The 20,766-nt window shown below is 38.6% G+C and overlaps 1 protein-coding gene across 6 annotated transcripts; it reads left to right on the top strand.

The window, feature by feature from the left end:
• Nucleotides 1–4,945: 4,945 nt before the first annotated feature.
• Nucleotides 4,946–18,792, top strand: LOC105923481. Of its 6 annotated transcripts, XM_021314816.2 has the most exons (9): nucleotides 4,946–5,172; nucleotides 6,221–6,328; nucleotides 8,103–8,172; nucleotides 8,244–8,318; nucleotides 8,445–8,507; nucleotides 12,307–12,360; nucleotides 12,444–12,560; nucleotides 18,087–18,163; nucleotides 18,520–18,792. In XM_021314816.2, the coding sequence occupies exons 3-9, from the start codon at nucleotides 8,170–8,172 to the stop codon at nucleotides 18,638–18,640; spliced, it is 510 nt and encodes a 169-aa protein (XP_021170491.2). In that variant the 5' UTR covers nucleotides 4,946–5,172; nucleotides 6,221–6,328; nucleotides 8,103–8,169; the 3' UTR covers nucleotides 18,641–18,792. The 6 variants fall into 6 exon arrangements, 1 of the variants encoding a protein (XP_021170491.2); XR_002427803.2 differs by lacking the exons at nucleotides 12,307–12,360; nucleotides 12,444–12,560 and having other exon boundaries at nucleotides 4,952–5,172; nucleotides 18,561–18,792; XR_002427802.2 differs by lacking the exons at nucleotides 12,307–12,360; nucleotides 12,444–12,560; nucleotides 18,087–18,163; nucleotides 18,520–18,792 and adding exons at nucleotides 9,385–9,475; nucleotides 9,626–9,763 and having other exon boundaries at nucleotides 4,952–5,172.
• Nucleotides 18,793–20,766: the final 1,974 nt, after the last annotated feature.

The raw sequence follows: 20,766 nt of genomic DNA, 5'->3' as shown, positions 1-20,766 counted from the left end.
GTTCCTCCAGGTGTCGATTTTCTATTTGCTTATGTAGATCAGCCAAGGGTGTGGCAACAGCACCAACAACAGTAAAAAAACTACATTTGCACTAAGCAAAAAGGAAAAAAAAAAGAACATAAAAAAACATTGAGACTCAGCATGTTGCAACATAAATAAAAAGAATGAGACATTCATTTATTGGGAGCTGTTAATGTGGTAGTACTAACTTTATTTTTAAACAGTAGTTAGAAATATGGTTTATTGTGCTTTTACTTGAAACGGCGACAACATATCACGATAGAAAGGTACCAAGGATTAAAATATGACCTGGATACCAAAATTATAGTATAGAAGGGAAAGGAAGAAAGAAAGATCCCTTTATAATCCCACAGAGGGAATTTAACCCTACACCTTAAGGAGCGGTGTACTGCCACAGTCAGTGTTACACGGGGAGCAATCTGTGGTCAAGGGTCTTGATCAGGAACCCAGAATTTCAAACCGGTGACCTTTGTAGTCTTTTCACGACACAAACCGTCAGCACCAACACTAAGCCACCACTCCCACATGTATAATATCACAACACAATACCAGCTGGGGGGAGGGAAGGGGGTGGGGGAGGGAAGGGGGTGGGGGAGGAGCCAGAAACACACACAGTGGTGTGAAAAAGTATTTCTCCACTTCTTGATTTCTTTTTTTTTTCTTCTTTTTATTTAAAGTCACGTTTGTCAAGAAAGCACAAGTAAACAGAAAAAAATGCAGTTTTAAATGAATGTTTTTCTTATGAAGGGAAAACACATTCAGAGCTATACAGCCTTGTGTGGAAAAAGTAATTTTCCCCTAAACCTTATAACTGGCAGGGCCGCTCTTAGAAACAACACCTGCAATCCAGCATTTCTGATGACTTGCAGTGAGCTTTTTCCAGCACTGGACGTATTTTGGTCCACTCATCTTGCAGGATTCAGGCTCATTGGAGGGGCTTCAAGCATGAACAGCATTTTCAAGGTAATGCCATTGCTGTATGACAAGGTAAGAACTTTGACTAGGCCACTCCAAAGTCTTCTTTGTGTTTGTAGACCAGACTTGGTGAATTTCCACCTAATTTTTGAAAACTCAATCTGCAATGTGTTCAAAAGGACACATTGGGGTGAAAAAAATGCTTATGGCGTGTATTGTAAAAAATTGAGAAGCTTTTTAAAATGCATGCTTTTAGAAAGTAGTTAATTAAAAATTATATCAAAATAGTTGTCGCTGTGTGGCAGAAAACCACACAATGACTTAATTTTAGGGATGTCAAACAACTAAAAATTTTAATTGTGATTAATCGCATAATGTCAATAGTTAACTCGAGATTGATCGCAAATTAATCGCATATATTTTCCTTTTATTTCTGAAAGTGTAAAAGCCTATTTGAATATTCTAGTGTGCAATTTTGCACACTAAAACATTCTTGCACAAAAAATATTTTTTATTTTTTAAGCACTTTTCACAATTGGAATGAAAACATCCTGGTGCCATAAACTGTTAAGCTCTGGCCAATAATGGCTAAATCACTAATCATAATACCCTGAGGGTTACACAATGTGTAAATAAATACCTGTTTTCATGCCGAAATATTTTTTCGCCTCAAAGATAGATGTGGTATTACGCATATACATATAAATTCATATTAATTTTACATTTCAATAAAGTCACAAGTTTTATTCTTCATTTTTTCACTTTCTCACGCACATATAATCCTGAGCTTACACACCAACAACAATAATTTCATTTTTGCATGCTTTTTTATCCACATTCATACAGTTTAAATCCTGGAAAAGGGTTTAAAATTTCCAGGTCATTCCAGAGACTTACACTTTGCTTGCAACTGGGACAGAAGCTTAAAGGTATACTATGCAACCGGGGTTGATTTTCCAGCGAGGCTCCCCCCAGAGGGCGAAAGTAAAAGTGCACTGTCATAAAGATGCTCAGCTGTTCTGGTTTCTCCGTCAAGCCAGGCGCGGTTGTTTTGAGCTTAGCAGACAGGCGAACGCATCGAAAAGTGGAAAAAACGGCAGTACAAACAATGACTAACACAGTGAAGGTATGAACATGCACAGAGAGAGAACAATGCAGTGTTTCCCCTAGGAATTTGCTTACCGGACGACCGGCGGAGCGGGGGAGAGAGAGACAAGCTTTGCGCCGATTTCCCCTACAGACCACCAGGGCGGCCGAGAAAACCTTTGTTCAACCTGAAATGACTCATTTAATCATCCAAAACGGTATGGAACACATTAATTAACTGAAAAATGCTGCATAGTATGCCTTTAATAGCCTTGAAAGAGACTGATTAGCACAGCTTCATGTGCTGACACTGTAACTCCAGGTACTTCGTTTGGCAATGTGATTCAGCCTTAGTTTGTCAAATACAGAGACAACAAATTAATAAGCATTAAAGTATGGTTTATGGGTTGGGTTTCTGCAATGTTCTCAGCGTGTTAAAAGCTCATCTTCAGAACCAATCTCTGCTCAAAATGGTGATCTGCACCGCGTAATCTGCTTTCAGCAGTTATCACCGGTTATTGCAACCGTAAACTGCAGAAAATATCGGCTCCTATGTCAGGATGCGCTCCAGCACGTAATGAGGCGGAGGGATATTTTAGCTGGTTATACTCACTGTGTCTGTAGTGCAGCAGCGCCACTTGTTTTAGAGCCCAAATAAGCGATTTCATTTTCAGAAACAAGACGAAAAAACCACAACCCACGACTCATGAAATTTACAATCCTCTTTAGAAGAAAGTAGCCCAAAGTCGCATGAAATAAGAGGACTTGACCACAGTGAACGCGGGTCTGTTTTGCTCGGTCTCAATCATTCTTGGAACTACGGAAGGCGGCGAGGGTAAAAAAAATAAAAATAATAACAGTCCGGAGAGCGCTGCGGGGAAAAAAAGACTCCTTGCTCTATAAAGGCATTCAGATTGAGCTCCAGGCTTGGTGTCTTATCGTTAAATCATGAACTCTGAGCTTAACTGAAGAAAGTGAGGTCTGTGGAGTGTGTGTCTATTCCTAAATCAGTTCTTTTTTCACAGCCACAGGGAAAAGGCTCTGTTTAAGTCTCTAGGTATGGACTGGGTTGTCCTGGATTGTTGTGGCCTGTCGTAGGAGGCGTCTCTAATAGATCTCCTGTAGGTGTGAGAGCGGGGCGTCGCAGATCCACTGAGTAGTCCTGATGACCTGCTGCAGGTGTGATTAACGATTAGATGGAGTGCTGCAGGAAGGCCTGCTACTGAGGGGTCAGATCATTGCCATCACACAATGACAGGGAGGAAGAATTGAACAATAGCCACAATAAATGAGAAAACATAGAACTGGAAATGTGAAATGTTCTTCTATGGTGCATAAACCTGCTGTTGTTGAGTCATATAACACGTTGACAGCAGCTCTGTGCATATCAGAACTTTTATAAACTCATCTTAGATCCCAGATATGGTGCTTTTGTTGTTCAGCTGCCATTGTTTAACCATTAACGCACACAATCCTTGTAAAGCAGACTTGAATAAACGAGGAAACTAGAATAAACCCATGCTACAAGCTTCAATTGTGTTTTGGTATTTCGATAGAAAGGGATCAAGGGTAGCTGGTCACTTTCCTCTCACTTTTGTGAGAAAAGTAAACATACCTCTCCACGAAAGTAGGCCTACTGTTAACCCTCCAGCAGTCATATGTAATTATGATTTTTTTTATAATTATAAAAAGTTTTGGCTGGTTATTAATGAAATACATGAAAAACCTATAAATGATGTCCTTTTGTAAAAGCCAGCTCTGCAAGAAAACAGAAAAAAACGTAATTCTTTTCATTTCTATCACTGGATCTGAGATTCCTCTGGAATAAATCTCAACCCTACATCACATCTTCAAACTGCTGCTTAACAGGCTTTTCAACAGCTCTCTCAAGTGGACATGACTACACACTACATGGCAGAGTAAATGAGAAGACGTCTGCTGGAATTAGAATTAGAAGATAATTTAGCCAATAGTTTTGGAATATTCCCTAAAAAATGAGAATTTATCATTAAAATGGAAAGAAGAAGTAGTCAGAGTAAAGTACCTTAGAAATTAGCCCTGAAGTTATATGGCATTAATATTGTTATACCTATGAGAAGAAAATCTGAGAATAGTCCAATGCTGATGGCTTCTTCTGAGAAGGGTGGGGGTACATAAAAAATATTCCTGTTTTTTGTCTAAAAACTAGATATCCTATAGGCTCTGAAAGAAGAACCACTTATAATGATCCTATAGGATAGGTTTGTTCTTTCTTTCTTTCAATAATGTCTATAAAGCTGTATTAATTATATTAACAAAGCTGCATTTATATACATGTCGAAATGAATGGATGGAAAACTATCTATTTTTTTTCTTTTTTACAGTTATTCACTCGAAACACCCCAACATTGTTAAATTCTGAGCTGACGACCCAATTTTGCCAAACCTGGATGTCTGTAATTCGCTGTGAATCAAGTTCAAAGTAACCAGGAAACGTGAGACTGTGACGCTTTATTACCACGTCTGTAGCTAATATACAGACATGTCTAAAGTGACAGAGAAACGCCTCCAAATATCTACGAAAACCTAAATTCCAGATTTTATTATCTTCTATTAATATATAGAATCCTTAAAGTTCAGTTCAAATGCCAAAGCCATTCAAATCATAACTGCCCTTAAAGAATTGCAACCCCTGAGCACTGATTTGATTTTGACATTGTAAAATAATTGCTCTGTTCTGTAAAGCCCTTTGATGTTGTATCTGTTTGTAATTATTCTTTTTTTGCAATAAAAAAAGAGGAAAAAAAACGAGTTAAAAAAAAGTGACAGAGAGATCTCGTCGACATCGGGAGAAACCAGATACAGAAATCAAGAGTTGTGATGTTTAGCTGTAGCTTTTTTTCAGATCAAAGAGAGATAGGGTAATTTCCCAGCTGCACGTGAATGCAGCATGTTTGGCGCCACAGCCTTCCTTCCTTCGCCTCAGATCCGCGGTAAGAACGAAAGGAGCAGACCCGCTGCACAGCCAGCCGCATTTCCCCCTCGGTTTAACTTGTTTAATGCCCTCAACAGTGTCTCTTTGCATCTCCAGCTTCGTCTTTTCAGTTTGTGTCGGCTTTTTTGCACCATTTCTTTACTTTTTTCTGCAAATGTCAAGTCTGCAAAGTCCCGGTGAGTACATAGTGTTTTATGACAGTGACAACAAGCTGAGTCACGTCTCTGTAAGAGCAGGTAGCATGAAGACGAAGCTTTCCCCAAGACAAAAAAAGCGATTAAAAACTGTGATTAAATGTTTGGAGCTGCAATTGACCATTATGAAATAATTTATGAATGGTATTACTTTGACTGGCCTCAGGGAATGGCTCTTGCAGTGCGGCCGCCATCTTGGACAGGTCTTTTTCGAGACCCCAGTGCATTTATTTGTACCGAAGAAGCTGTTTGCCCAACTAAAATAAACCACGACTGTCTGAATTTTTACTCAGTTTTCGCACAGTTTGGTGTAAAAGGGTATTGCATTTTAATAAATGTGTTAATAAATACCAGTTTATGCTGGAATAATTTGTTTTATGCTCCTAAACTTCGAAACAAATTGTATTACATGATAATCATTTGTATAAATGAATAGATTTATATTTTATAAAAGAAGAAAGTTTTATTTATTTATTTATATTTATCCCCCCCCCCCAACACACACACACACACACACACATCTATACACAACAATAATTTCTGCACAGTTTTTAAAAGTCCTGGAAAAGTCTTCATTCAAATTTCCAGGGGTGTCTTTTTTTAAAGAAAAGTGTGAAATTTACACAAAAAGTGTGCATACAACATGAAAAATAAAATGGTGTACGGCAAAAGATGTTCCGCTTTATAAACATGCGCGCACACACACCACCACACAAAAGGAAGAAACGTGTTGCAGTGCCTGAATGCAGCAAAGCAGCACTTATCTTACAGTTACGCTTAGCTTTTCATTTTAATCAGTTAATAAATGTACACTAGAAGTATAATACGTGCGTACAACACACGCATTTATGCTATGCAATGCCTAAATAGTCTGCGTCGCATGGCGTGAATTATACGGTATTGTTACATTAACATTACGTCTTGGAAGAACGTCTGATTCTTTCATTCTGCCTTGTTTCACTCTATCTATAGGATAGAAGTGGGTTGGTTCTAGAGGCTGATCCTGATATATTAGTGTTTTTTCTCATAGAGAGAAGATCGACCCTGCAACATGAGCTTCTAAAGAGTTTGGAAATACGGGCCCCTATTTTATCCATTTTTATCGCAACTGATCCAGTGACTGCTTCTCCAATTTGTGGTGAGTCTGTGTTTTAAAAATACAATGTTTTACTTAATGCCTTTTTTTTAAGCGTGCCAACCCGTCGCTTTGGAATATGGGTGACGGTTTTGTGATTTGATTAAAGGGGGTCACCTTTCTCTATCCAGGAATCCTTTCTATGTTATATGATAATAGTGGCTGATCTGCCTCCCCTGGATGATGTCACAGCAGGCCTATAGCAACATAACTACAGAGGAAGCTCAGGGTAACATGAGCCACTCTAACTATAAGCTTTGTCAAAAAGGAAAGTTTTAACATTAGTCTTAAAAGTAGACGGGGTGTCTGCCTCACGGACCAAAACTGGGAGTTGGTTCCACAGGAGAGGAGCCTGATAGCTAAAGGATCTGCCTCCCATTCTACTTTTAGAGACTCTAGGAACCACCAGCAGACCTGCAGTCTGAGAGCGAAGTGCTCTGTTAGGAACATACGGGGTAATCAGAGCTCTGATATATGATGGAGCTTGATTATTAAGGGCTTTATACGTTAGAAGAAGAATTTTAAATTCTATTCTTGATTTACAGGAAGCCAATGAAGGGAAGCTAAAATTGGAGAAATATGATCCCTCTTGTTGATTTTCATCAGAACTCTTGCTGCAACATTTTGGATCAGCTGAAGACTTTGAACTGCATTTTGTGGACTTCCTGATAGTAAAGAATTAAAATAGTTCAGCCTTAAAGTAACAAATGCATGGACCAGTTTTTCAGCATCACCCCTGGACAGAATGTTTCTAATTTTGGCGATATTCCGGAGGTGAAAAAAGGAAACGCTGGAAACCTGTTTAATATTTAAAATATTTAAACTCAGGAAACTTGTTTAATATTTAAAATTTAAAGGTATACTATGCAACCGGGGTTGATTTTCCAGCGAGGCTACCCCCAGAGGGCGAAAGTGAAAGTGCACTGTCATAAAGATGCTCAGCTGTTCTGGTTTCTCCGTCAAGCCAGGCACTTTGGTTGTTTTGAGCTTAGCAGACAGGCGAAGGCAACGAAAAGTGGAAAAAACGGCAGTACAAACAATGACTAACACAGTGAAAGTATGAACATCAAGCTTCCCGTAGCGCTATCTTTATCCAGTTTTATTATTATTATTATTTATTTTATTTTTTTATGTTGGCGAGACGCTACCGCCGCCGCCTCGCCAAGCCGCCGCCTCGCCAAGCCGCCGCCGCCTTGCCGATCTCAGATCTCAACAGGGCTGGATGCGGATGAGTTAATATGGCCGCTTCGATCAACTTTGGAGCAAAGAGTATCTATAATCTGCAGGGGACCTACCCTCATGGACTGGAGGACACCCTTGGCCTAGATGAATTACTTTCCTTTTAGTTAAAACATATTTTGCAATAGTTATATGCAGCCTTAAATGGCCGTTAAAATCCAACAGCTTGTAAATCTAACCCCGATGCTCTCCTTTCTGTGGATTTCATGTTATAATCTGGAGCCATCTGGATTTATTTTGCAAGGAGCTGGAGCATCTGGAAGGGGATCAACGGAAATAAGTCATGCAGTGTTGTGCAAAAACATTCCTACCCCAATAGGCTTTTCACGTTTTCACACTTTAAAACCATAAACTTCAATATATATCATTTGGGATTTAATGTGAAAGAGCCACTCAAAGCTGTGCATTCTTGCTAGAAGTGAAAGGACGCACGGTTTAAGACAGTCTTTTAGAAAATAAAACAAAGCTGGTTTTGAGTAGTTCATGATCTGCTCATATTGCCCTTAACACAAATGTTTATCTTTATTTTATTTCTTAGTTGCAAAGCTGCTGAACGTCTCAGCCAGAGGGCCTAAAACCGCCAGAGTCTGTTTTCCAGGAAGTAGATGGTGAGTCATCGTTTCCTCTTTTGAACTGCCTCATTTCACTTTAAGCTTCAGCTTTGTCATTGTGTCGGCAGATAAAGATGTCTTCCAAGAAGAGAAAGCGAACAGAAAACACATTGGACATCAGGACCTATTTTGACAAAGAGAATGTTAGTAAAGATGTGGTTGTTCAGTCATCAGTGCCTAATATTTGTAACATAAATGTCTGCATCTTGCATAGAAATGAATGAACAGCTGCACACCTTGGTGGTTTTATATACTTGTTTATTATGCAGGTTGCTCCAGGAAATGTCCACAGCCCACCCAAGAAAAAAACAAAAGGAGCTCCAGGTTTCCAGGTGAGCTGCTGGTTCATGAGCTTCTGAAGATTTAGATCCCACTATCTATACTATACCCACAACGCTGTTACCTCCGTCACATGAACCTACTGCATTCTAGTTGCTTATGAAAACTAGAAAAATATTGTATGTTAGACTTTTTTTAAACTGGCCCAGTATTAAATTAGAAGTTTAGAATAGAAACCGGCCTCGATCCGATTAAATTACAGAAAACATGCGTCTCTTTGGACTCAGCAAGCAGAGGTAGCGGTAAATGCAGTACCTTGTTGCTTAGCAATTCTGCTGCTAGCATGCTGTGGGTTTCCCTCAACTTGCAGGAGCATTCTCTGACATCGTTCCAACACTAGAAATAAAAGCTGTCTTTGACACTGAGTGATTAATCAGCTGTAGTACCAGCACAAATATAGAGAACAGAGGTGCTGCACGCACGATTTCCATGATATTTTCCCTCCTTGTTTGGGTCTGTGCCAAAGTCCCGCCTTAGTCATTTCTGTTCAATAGGAGCAACGACCCCAACAAGCGTGGCTTTGTTACAAGTTATAGTTCACTTACAAAAGTACAGAGTGAGAGTAAACCGCATTAAAAAAAAAATAAATAAAAAAAGAAGTTTGTTTCAGACCAAACAGGCAAACCAAAGGAGGTTTGTTTGCATAGAAGAGGCTTCTTCCTAAAAACCACTGAGCCATGATCCAAATCCCCACAGGAATTCTGTTATTTCCGCCTATTGTGTTCAGGACATGAACGAGAATGCTGTTGCTATGCATGGTGGAAGGTTTATGGGTACTTTACCATTCATAGGTTTTAGACAACAGTAGGAAAATGCTAAAAAGTAAAAATACTATCTCATATAAACTTTTTATTTATTTGTATTTCTCAGTTTCAAAAGCACCAAGTGAGCAAAGTAGAAACGTAGGGAGACTGAACTCAACATTTGGTTTCTCCACATTTAATGCTTCAAGCAAGATCAGGTAGGGCTGAGCAACATATCAAGATTTTTTAGAGAGAGATATAAGAGAAGACTATATTATTTGTATTGAGATGGTTTGTAGTATGCTATGATTGTACTTTTATGTATTCCAGTAGGTTATTTTTCAGCTGTTTCTCTTGTTTATCTACAGATCTTGGGTTTAAAAATTGTCGGATAACGCTTTGATTCAGATTAGGCATTGGTGATATGAACGTAAAATTTTATCACAATATTGTGTTAATGTTGGAATAACAATAAAATTGATGATAAAAGACTATTTACAGATTCTTGCAGTGTTTTTCAGGTAACTCTGTGGCTGACTGTATGTCGATTATAGTCCAATAAACACAAATCTTGTCTTTAAAACATTAAAAAAATTTAACATATTAAAACAAAATTTCAATAAGTTTCATGAGAACTCTACTTATATGAAATTAAATGTGATTTTTTTTTTACTAAACTCTACACAGTAACTGAATTTAATTATAGTTTTTAATCTATTGATATTCATTGATGCTGTCAATGAACCAACAGTGGAGAAAACAGCAAAAATAACAATCTATCTTGACATTACTGACAGTTTTGGGTGTTTTCAGACACCACTAGTTGAAATTTATAGGTGCCAAGATGAATCCAAATGATCATTGACATTTTTCACAATAATGATAAAACGATATAATAAAGGAACATATGGGGGGGGGGGGGGGGGGGGGGGGCTTGTACGTGGTGTGGGAGTTGGTTGGGTGGGTTTAATTGAATTTTCTTTCCTCAGAGGGGTTGGAAAGTGGTGGGTGGGAGGGGGGTGCTTGAAAGGCTCCGTGTCTCGGTCCTGGTTCTTGGTGGCTCTCGTGCTGGTTCTATCCGGGGAACAGGAGTCTGCATGGTTCGAGCGGGCTGGCTCACTTTGTGCATATATAGATCAAGCAGAGCACCATGGTGAAACCAGTAAGGCTTCGCTTGTGAAAGTAAAATCTGTTGGGCTCTTTTTAGCACTAAGTTACCAATTTTATTGCCACACTGACAGACAGGAAACACTAAAAATAAGTTGTTAAGCCATGAGGGCTTTAGAAGTAATTTCTGCCTGAAAATACACAACAAAATTAATCAGGATTAAAAATTTGTTTATAAGGTCTAGATGCTAAATTTTGGTACCTGTGTAAAGGAAAGACATAAATTAACTATTAAGTGGGACCAGTATTGAAACTATCACCATGTATGATTTGTGATTTAAACTAGGGCTGAACAATTAATCTCATTTGCAATATAATCGCAATTTAAAATACGCAATTTCCAAATCCCAGAGGTCTGCAATTTTTGGCTATATAACAATGGATAAGAAGCGTCCTTTAGCTGTAGGTAATGTGTTTAAAGTGGGTTTACATTCACATGGAAGGGAAGAGAGATACAGCAGTGAGAAAATCTAATTTTATTACTTGTTTTAGAGTTTATATAATCTAGGGCTGGGCGATAAATCGATTTAATCGATTAATTCGAATTTACAATTCTTTAAGATTTCATTTTTGGAAAATCTGGATTTTATTTTGCCAATACACTCATTGGGTTTCCATGAAGAGAACAGCATGTGATGCCGAATATATGTTTAGGCAAATATATTGTCAAAATATTGTTAAGTAGAAACTTTTTTTACCATAATACGAGGTACTTCATTTACTTATTTACTTTTTTTTTTTAACTTAGTTTGATGTTCACAAGTGTAGTGAAGCCTGTTGTTAGCTCAATGTGTAATACAACTAGCAGCAAATGTTTTGTTATATTTTCATTGTTTATAATGGCACGGCTGCCATCTTGTTTTACAAGCATGTTTCACAGCTTGTTTTTAGTTGCATTTTGAATTCAGGTCAACTCCCTGACGAAATACTTGACATAAAAAGCAAGGTTTTAAAATAATTTCTTTAATTTCTTTTTATGAAACAAAAAGGAGGAAAAAAATCGATTAATCGGATTTGGTATGATAAAATCGGAGATTTATTTTTTAATCCATACTGCCCAGCCCTAATATAATCATACTGTTTTACCAGAAACTTTCAAGAATCTCACCACAGCATTAAGTACTGGTTAATCAGTTTAATACATAGACTTGCTTGTTGGTTGCACTTTGCACTTTATGTTCACCAAGGATTGATGTCCAAATCAATTAAAAGCTGTTCTCTTGAATAATAATATTCAGATTAATAAAAACTGTTAGATTTCTCATTTTAAATAGTTCTTGTTTATAAACATCTTTGTCTACAGGCAATTGTTGTTGCTTGTGGTTAATGCAGAGAAAAGTCAAAATTAAATTGCAATTATGGTTGAAATATATCGCAATTTAGATTTTTGGCAAAATCGTACAGCCGTAATATGTTTAGAAAGACGTGATAAATTAAACTGGGGAAAAAATTGCATTAAATCGCAGTATTAAGATAAAAAAAAAAATCACAATTGAATTGTTTTCCAAAATCGTTCAGCCCTAATGTAAACAAAGAAAATATCCAAATTGGTTTTGCCAAATCTTTTTTCTAAATAAAACGGTGCAAAACAAAGATTCTTGTGAAGACCCAAGAAAACCTCAGATTTGCAAAGTAGAACAGACCAGACATTCATGCTCCCTAATGGTGGTCAAAGAGGAACTGGACATTGTACCCTGGAGGGGTTCGTTGTACGATGCTCTGCCTTTAGGACTGCATCCTACAGTCTGACACAGGGCTGTAACCGTGTCATCCATCCAACGTTCAGATTCATCTTATTGGCTGCGAGGCACAACAGTAATATTCTAACTGAATACCACACAGAGGTTTAACAGCAAACCTAAACTGCTTCAATGTGCCGCAGACTCAAACATCCACTCCTCTGGGAGCGAGGGACACCAACGCTGGCAGTTCTCTGGTGAGTCCAAACTGAAACGTCTGAGGATTTCACTTATAGATCAGGAATTCTGAAATGAGCTTTACAACTCGGATTATCTGCAGGTCAAACCCCAACATCACCAACTACCCTCCATAAACCCCAGGGTTCAATGGGGGGCTCGGACGACAGCTGAGGACGGGTTGAAACAAGTCCAGGAAGCCTCTCTGGCCACAGAAAAGGTTGTCGAGCATTTTCCAAAAACATATAAAGCACGTTCTCCAAGAAATACACAAGAAAGGTGTCAAAGGCGCCTCGGAGGTAACTCAGGTGTAGAGAGTGAGGCTGGAGGAGGTGCACCAAAAGCATCTGAACAGCAAGGCTGTGAGGACCAAACTCTGGAGATATCTGGAGTTCAAGATGAGAGAAAATGGGTGGAGAGCAGATTTGCAGGTGACTGCGATCTGAAAGCATTAAACCTGAGGAACGTAAGACGTTCCAGTTCAGCTTGTAGAAATAGCGAGATCTGTTTGTCTGATTGTTGTTGAGAACATTTCTCAGGGAACAGGCTTTGTGCTGCTTGATAACGTCATCCTGACAAATGCACATCTGTTCAGCGGATGCACTGACGGAAAAAGGCTGCTGGATCACATATCTGTCTCTGTTGTTTTTTAGCTAAGCAATAGGCTCCAATTTACCGTGGAGAAAACGCTTGTCGACATCGACGAACAGCTTGATTATGCCGTGCTTGCACTCATACCTGTGGGCCAAGTCGAAAACCAACCAGAGAACGTAGAAGTTCCTCCAGGGCTCCTCAGGAGATTAGGTCAACTGCAGGAAAGCGGTGAGATTTGTATCATCGGGCACCCTGGAGGAGGAGAGAAGACTTTAGGATACGCATTTATTATTGAGGAAGAAAATAGGAAAAAATCTGAGGAGGATGAATTAGCTAAATACAAAGAACATGAGAAATTATTAATAAAACAAGGTATTGAGAATCAAGGCATTAATAACATAATGGTGGGTGGATGCATTGCAAAACTGGTAATAACTTACCTTTCTGACATGCACAAAGGGTCATCAGGCGCTCCAGTTATTGATGGACAGTGTCAGGTTATTGGGCTGCACACTGGAGGGTATTGCGGTACACCTTCCCCAGGGTCGGCAGAGATTTGCGTAATGCAGTTTGCTCGTCCTCTGTTAACAATATTTGAAAAGTTTATGAGTAATCTAAAGCAAAATGGAAATAGGCAACTGTTAGAAAGAATCAGGTTGGAAGTGCCGGAGGATATATATTTTAAAATGTTAATGCTCAGTTTTTAAATTTTGCCAATAAGAGAGAAGAGCAAGTTGTAAACATCTGAGCTGTCAGCAGCAAGAAATATGGAGAATTGTAATTTTTTTAAGCAATTAAGAGTAATCTGAGCAACCTCCACAAACGAGAACTTGTCTCTTAAAACATATTCTCTCTCTTTGGTTTTTAACTTGGCTTGAGATGTTTTTGAAGTGCTTTATAAATAAAAGTGTTTTGCATTTAGGGCTGCAACGATTCGATTACATCAATTATGAAACCCACCCCCAAAAAAAAAACAATCCTAAATGTCATGCCTGCCTCTTAGTATTCCATTCCCAGTGGCTGACAATTAAATTACATGCAGTTCACTAAGTTGGCTGCAGAGGGCAGTATAGCCTCATTCTACTCGTAAGCAATGCTCACTCTATTACCCATGAGCAGTAATGGCCATAGACATTATAAAGAGTAGAGACCCTGGTCGTTTCTCAGTATGCGTTCTCGTGACACGTCATCAGCCTCAGCACTGTTCCAATTGCCAAGACCACCAGACGGAGAACGGACCAAGTCTCCGGATGTTGTCCTCGCCCCACCCTCTTTATCCAGCATGCATCAGAGCAGACTTGTGCGTTCTTCGGACCGACTGCTTTCCCAGAATGCACCGCGGCCGCAGCTTTATTCTGGTTTCATAGCCACAATTCTGTGATTTTTTTTAAAATATTTTTTTAGATCTCAAAAATATTATTGTTTTAAAAATATTTTCAATAGAATATAAGATAAGATAGTCTTTATTGATCTCACAATGGAGAAATTCGCTCGTCACATCGGCTCATACAAGAAGGTGCAGAGTAGTGTATAAATATGATGTAGTGTATAAATAGTTTTGTATGTTCAAATAGGCTAAATGACTTAAATTATAGTTTATTTAACTCAAAATATTACCTCTCATATTTAACAATGAATACATTATTTATACAATTTTCTCATTTTATGATCAATATAAGTAATAATTTATTATCATCTAAAGACTACTAATAACAGGAGGTTATTAATAGTCACTAACACTCACTCAACTTATTTTCTAATACAATCTATTTTTTGTGCAAAATAATGACCTTTGTTATAAAGTAAACCAAAGCATTTTGTAGGAAATGATGGAAATTGTTTTTTCTGGTAATTTTTTAAACTAATAAAGCACATTGAACGGTCCTCTGCAAGTTATTCTGTTTGCTGATGGTCCAGATTGCACTACCAGTACAGATCGTGTAATGACAGACTCGGCATCGACCGCTATCGCCTATTGCTATTGACGAGGTTGTGGGCCACCATCTTGGGGTGGTTGGGAGAGCGGCAGAATCTTGTTGCGTTTTAAGATTCATGATACATCATGATACACTAAAATCGGGGGCATATCTGGGGTCAGCTTTTGCCGGGAACAGGTCATCCAAAACTGGGACTGTCCCCGGAAATCATGGACATCTGGTCACCCTGGAGGGACGGAGCGATATTACACACTTGGGAAGAATATGTAATGCGCCTTATAATCCGGTGTACTTTATATGTGGACAAAGACACACTTAGACACGTAAATTCATGGTGTGCCTTATAGTCCAAAAAATACATTCATTTTTTTCAGGTGTCCAGCAGAATGAGCTTCTATCTTTTCACACCAATAATACAAAATTATACTGTAAATAAACATCTGTTGGAAAACAGTGTTTGTTGACTGACATACCCATCAGGTTAAAGTCAACATGACTCAATGAAGACTTTGATTCTCTCTGCGCTCAAAAAAAACAACACAAAACTATGTAAAAAAACAAAAAAAAAAACAAGACGAACTTTCCTTTTTTTAAGTAAAGGATTAAAATTAAAGCAACAACATAACAGGATTGTGTCATTTTACCCCCAAGTTGATGCGAGGCATGCGGGATCTACTCTTTATATACGTCTATGGTAATGAGAGTAAAGTTTTATAATTCCCACTTTCTCTCACACAAAATAACCTTTTAGAATGATATTAGGTGGGAAAGTGGCTGTGTAAACAGAAATATCTGCTTGGTTTATCAAAATGGAAGGCTTACCTGCAAAAGTATTTCATTGCAAGATAATTGAAAGCTGCAGCCCTAATTGTGTTATAGTGTGGGCCTAATGTAAGACCATTTGAGCTCTTTTCTGAAATACAATTTGAAGAACGTTTAGAACTGAACTACACTGAATATTATTTCCTGAAAATATGTAATGGCATAAAAATGTTTTTAACTGGTAAATTGCCAGTACTTAACCAACAGTGAATTCTGGTTACATTAGAGAATTTTCTGTTAGTTATTTGTAAATATTTGTAGGTACAAATGTTTACAATTTTTAATTTTATATATATATATATATATATATATATATATATATATGTATGTATGTGTATATATATGTATGTGTATATATATTAATATGTGTATACTATATATAATGTATATATATATATATATATAATATATATAATATATATATATATATATCTATATGTTGTATATATATATATAATATAATATGTTGTATATATAATTATATTCTATATTATTATAATATATATGTATGTGTATGTGTATATATATGTGTGTGTGTGTATGTTTTTAATAAAAAATCAACTATACCAATAGATAAAGGTTTGTATGTTAATTGGTTGGTAAATTTGTGGCTGTAGGGAACACAAATTTAAAGAAATAGTTTACTGTATTTATAATATAATTTAAAATTATTATTTCTTGTTACTTAAAATCATTGGAAGAATGTTACTGTATGCAGAAATGCATGATTGGTTTGTTTTGTTTGACTGGCTTCTGAGTCCAGCACGTTTCTGCAGGTCTGTACGCCACGCCAAACTCTTCTGTCATTGTAACATTGCAATTTTGTAACATATTCTATCAAGTGCATTCATTGTATACATGGTATGTTGTATTTTTGTTTCAAACTTTCACCGGCTTCCAATGTCAGCTTCAATATTGACTTGGAATAAAATGCATTTCTCTGCAGCTCTTGATGTTCTATCATTATTTTTTTTATCCCTTTTAAAGAGTCTTTAGGTCTTAAAGGCGTACTATGCAACATTTTTCAGTTAATTAATGTGTTCCATACCGTTTTGGATGATTAAATGAGTAATTTCAGGTCAAACAAAGGTTTTCTCGGCCGCCCTGGTGGTCTGTGGGGGAAATACCGCACTTGTAATTGCAGGAGCTCTCGGCCCGCACACACAGGCTCAGAATCTTGCGCAAGACCGCGAGAGTCGGTCTTGCTTTACGGCGAGAACTCCATGTGTTTTTGCCCTGCCATTCACTATATGCACGTGCGAAAGCAACAACAAAAAACTGCGTGTTAACGTCAAATAAACATGCAAGCATATCGAGTTTTATTATTATTATTTTTTTATTTTATTTTTTTTGAATGTTGGCGAGACGCTACCGCGGCGGCCGCGGCCAAGATAGCGCTGCAGGAAACCCTGATGTTCATACTTTCACTGTGTTAGTCGTTTTTTGTGCTGCCGTTTTTTTTACTTTTCGTTGCGTTCGCCTGTCTGCTAAGCTCAAAACAACCGCGCCTGGCTTGACGGAGAAACCAGAACAGCTGAGCATCTTTATGACAGTGCACTTTTACTTTCGCCCTCTGAGGGGAGCCTCGCTGGAAAATCAACCCCGGTTGCATAGTATACCTTTAAAGGGGACATATCCTCCTTTTTAAATGTCCTTTTCAAATTGAAATCATTCAGTTGTGGTCTAAGTGGAACCGTAATGTTTGGTCTGATTTTACCCCTACGTTCCCCATTTTACCCGTGTTCTGAGATGTGTATGAGTGCAACTAGTTTTGGCCTGTAAAAACTGGTTAATTGTACTGGATCAGGAGTGAAGGTGCAGTGAAGCTTGAGATGAACAGATTAAAGTTTTATGAAAAAAGAGTTGAAGAAAAAGGCAAAACCGATCCTTCAGCACCTTGCAAAAGTACGCATCTTGCATTTTCTTCACATACAAGCTTGGATGTTTTATTTGGATTATATGTCACCAAAACAAAGATAGTTGTATTTGTGAGGGGAAGCAGAAACAGTGAAAAAGTCCTCAAGAAGGAAGATTAACCATATAACACAGCGGTTCCTGGATCAAGCTCCTGAATTTCATGAGCCAAACAGGAAACGTCGGGCCCTGGACAGAATAAAGTTCTGGTGAGTTTCAAAATAAAATCATGGCACCAACTAGCTGGCTTAACCAGTGTAAACAAAACACGGAAACATGGGGGTAGAGTTAGGGTTACAGAGGGGCTTTTGGGCAATTAAATAGGATTAAGCGTCTAAGGTTAAGATTTTTTTTTTTGCCCTAAAAAATTTAAAAACATTGCTGTTTTTTAACCATTTATGAGGGATAGCAACAGAAAGCACCACGTGAACTTCTGTTCCTGTCAGTGCCATTTCCGCAGCCAGACGCTTTTTCCCTAGGAGCAGTGGGAGTGGGTGTTTGTGGAAAACCGAGACTGGATGAGGATCAAAACCCATAACGTCAGTGTGAGCTGCTGGTAAGTGGTCTGCAGTGACAGACATAACAATTTTCTATTAGCTTATTTAGGATGGTTCAACATCTGTCCCTGGTGGAGATAACTGCATGCAATAAGACAGTTTATCTCAGTAATTTTCAGTTTGATAAAAACTGCAGTATTTCCGTTTATAAAAATCTACTGACTGAATGAAAATAACTTAAAAAAAGGGGGAATATATGCCTGATTAGAGGTCAAATATGACCTGCATTGATTTTATTATACAACGTGGTTATCATATGAAATCAGTGCCAACCCACAAGTTACAACCAGGCTTGGTCTTAATCAGATCTACTGTCTATTATGGTAGATAAAAGTTCTTTCTCTTCTCTTTGCAGTTCTTTATCTGTCAGTTCTCCAGCTCATCGTCTCTTTTCAGAGCATTGCGCAGACTCCTCCAGAACTCTGGCCTCCTGTCCTCCTCCTGGGGCCACTCCAGGTAGGTTGTGGAGCTCATGAGTTTGCGGAGTTTGCAGAAACGTTTGGGGATGGCGTCCTTGGACAGGGGCTCCAGCAGGATCAAGATGGCAGCATCAGTGCTATTGTTATATTATACTGAAAGTTAACTGTCCTCTGTTAACGTACATTGCCCTTGTTTTACTACTGACCAGTATGGTTTATTAAACTGGTACATTTCAACTTTATCTCCTTCCTTGCAACAATCATTTAGATTTTAGTTGTAGTTCTTTAGCTTTGCACTTGTGCGCAGTTAGGCACTCTATTTACATCATACACTGTTGCCAATTGAGGCACTATTTTCTCTTTGTGTAGTGGTTGATGGAGTGCAGGTCAGAGAATTTGGGTGCTGTTCATAAGGGAAACTAGAGCAGTGTTACAATAGTTAACAACTATAGCCCCATTTATACTACCCTTGTTAAACTGAGCCGAGCCGAGACCAGTCTGAGCTTGGATCAGTTAACCAAGCCGAGACGACCGTTTACACACCACCCTATCCCGGTTCCTTGGTTGCTCCTCGCCTCCTAGTGACGATCTGCGGTACTGCTGCTCTCTGGGATTGAAGGCGGGACCAAGCAAATCAAAAAGGCAGCGCCCGTAACATTCAGGATGTTATGGTTGGACAGAGTCGGCTTTTGGGACGTGGATAAGACAAACGAACGTCTAATAAGGATTTACAGACGCAGGAAACAACAACAACAGACGCTGAGGTTCATCACACTGCTAAGCAGAATCATCTCTGGAAACCGTGTGGCATGGTAAGGAAGCTAGTATTATTATGAATGTCTGCAATTTGTCTGAATGGAGTGTGAATCGGGACGTGCAGCCAGACACGCCGGAAAAACCGCGGACAGTCAGCTGACTGTAAGGGGATGACGCGGTCTGCTCATGCCCTCTTTATCAGAAAACCGGGATAAAAAAAACCCAGAACGAGACCTACTTAAGAACTGGTCTGCAGTTAGCGCGGTCCGGTTATGTTTAGCGCGGTCCGGTTCAGTCTGCTGACCGTTTACACACAAGAGTTATGTCGGTTACCGAGCTCGGACTGTTCTCGGCTCGGTTAAAAAAGTGTAGTGTAAACTGGCCTTATGCTCTGGATATACCTGCAGTACTGTAGTACCGTCTCTGGCTCTGTTTACACGGTGAAAACAGGTTTGCGTTGCCTTTGTACTCTCCATTTACACACTACAAGGTTTAACTGTTGCTTAGGGGGGCTTTCAACTATAGCTGCGGGTTTATTCGCAACAGTTTGCAGCCGAAACAGTCCTCCGCCAGCCGCTGTTTTCCTCTTCTGGGCAATTTGACGCGGAGCTTCAAAAATCACAGCACTACTAGTGGTGTGGCATGGGAATTACACCCTTTAAGTACTGTGTCCGTGTAAAAAGGGTCTGTGACTGAGAATGTACTTCATAGATGTTAATGAAATTGGCTGACAAAAATATATAGGTATTAGGATAAGCAGCTTATTTTTCTAAAAAAAAACATGTCATGCATTTAGTCATAAATTTTGCTGTAAAGATTAATAAACATGTGCTTAAAAGAGTCTATTTATAGTTTTTTTTCCTTTTTGATATAACCATCATTTCATTGTATTTGTAGACTTACATATCAGCTATAGCAAGCATGGATGATGATAGCCTGGCCACCTACATTCCCACCTATGCTGACAGAATTGCCACCCGGAGATTTTGCTCCAAGTACCAAGGAAAAGGTGAAAGAGATATCCTTCGACAAACATTGCTTGAAAAACTCTTTACATGATCTAAAATGTTTTTGGTTTCATGTAATACCACTATGTAATATATTTTAAAACAAAGTTTACTATTTGACTCAAAATGGCCATATGTTTTTAGATAGTTAAATTTCAAAGTAATCAGGAAATGTCCATGCTGCAGTTTGGCCTGCTGCACCATGGACATATTCAGGGCACTTTTCACCCTCCATACACCCCAGTCTCCTCTCCATCTCAGTAATCATCTACACCTGTCAGCCACTAATCAAGCCAGAACTCAGCACACCTGTCATCCTTCCTATTTAAGCTCCCTTCATTTAGCTCTTCCTTGTTGGTTCGTCTGCTCACTACTGCTCACGTTATCCTTTCCTTGTCCAGCCTGAGTTTGCTTCGTCTT

The sequence above is a fragment of the Fundulus heteroclitus genome, unplaced genomic scaffold (genome assembly GCF_011125445.2).
Source record: "Fundulus heteroclitus isolate FHET01 unplaced genomic scaffold, MU-UCD_Fhet_4.1 scaffold_71, whole genome shotgun sequence".
In the NCBI taxonomy this organism is placed as follows: domain Eukaryota; kingdom Metazoa; phylum Chordata; class Actinopteri; order Cyprinodontiformes; family Fundulidae; genus Fundulus; species Fundulus heteroclitus.
This window is presented reverse-complemented; position numbering and strand designations above follow the sequence as displayed.

Coding starts and splice junctions, on each gene's coding strand:
- LOC105923481 (XM_021314816.2), top strand. Junction 8,508..12,306: donor AAGGAGCTCCAGGTTTCCAG/GTGAGCTGCTGG, acceptor AATGTGCCGCAG/ACTCAAACATCCACTCCTCT. Junction 18,164..18,519: donor AACGTCAGTGTGAGCTGCTG/GTAAGTGGTCTG, acceptor TTCTCTTTGCAG/TTCTTTATCTGTCAGTTCTC.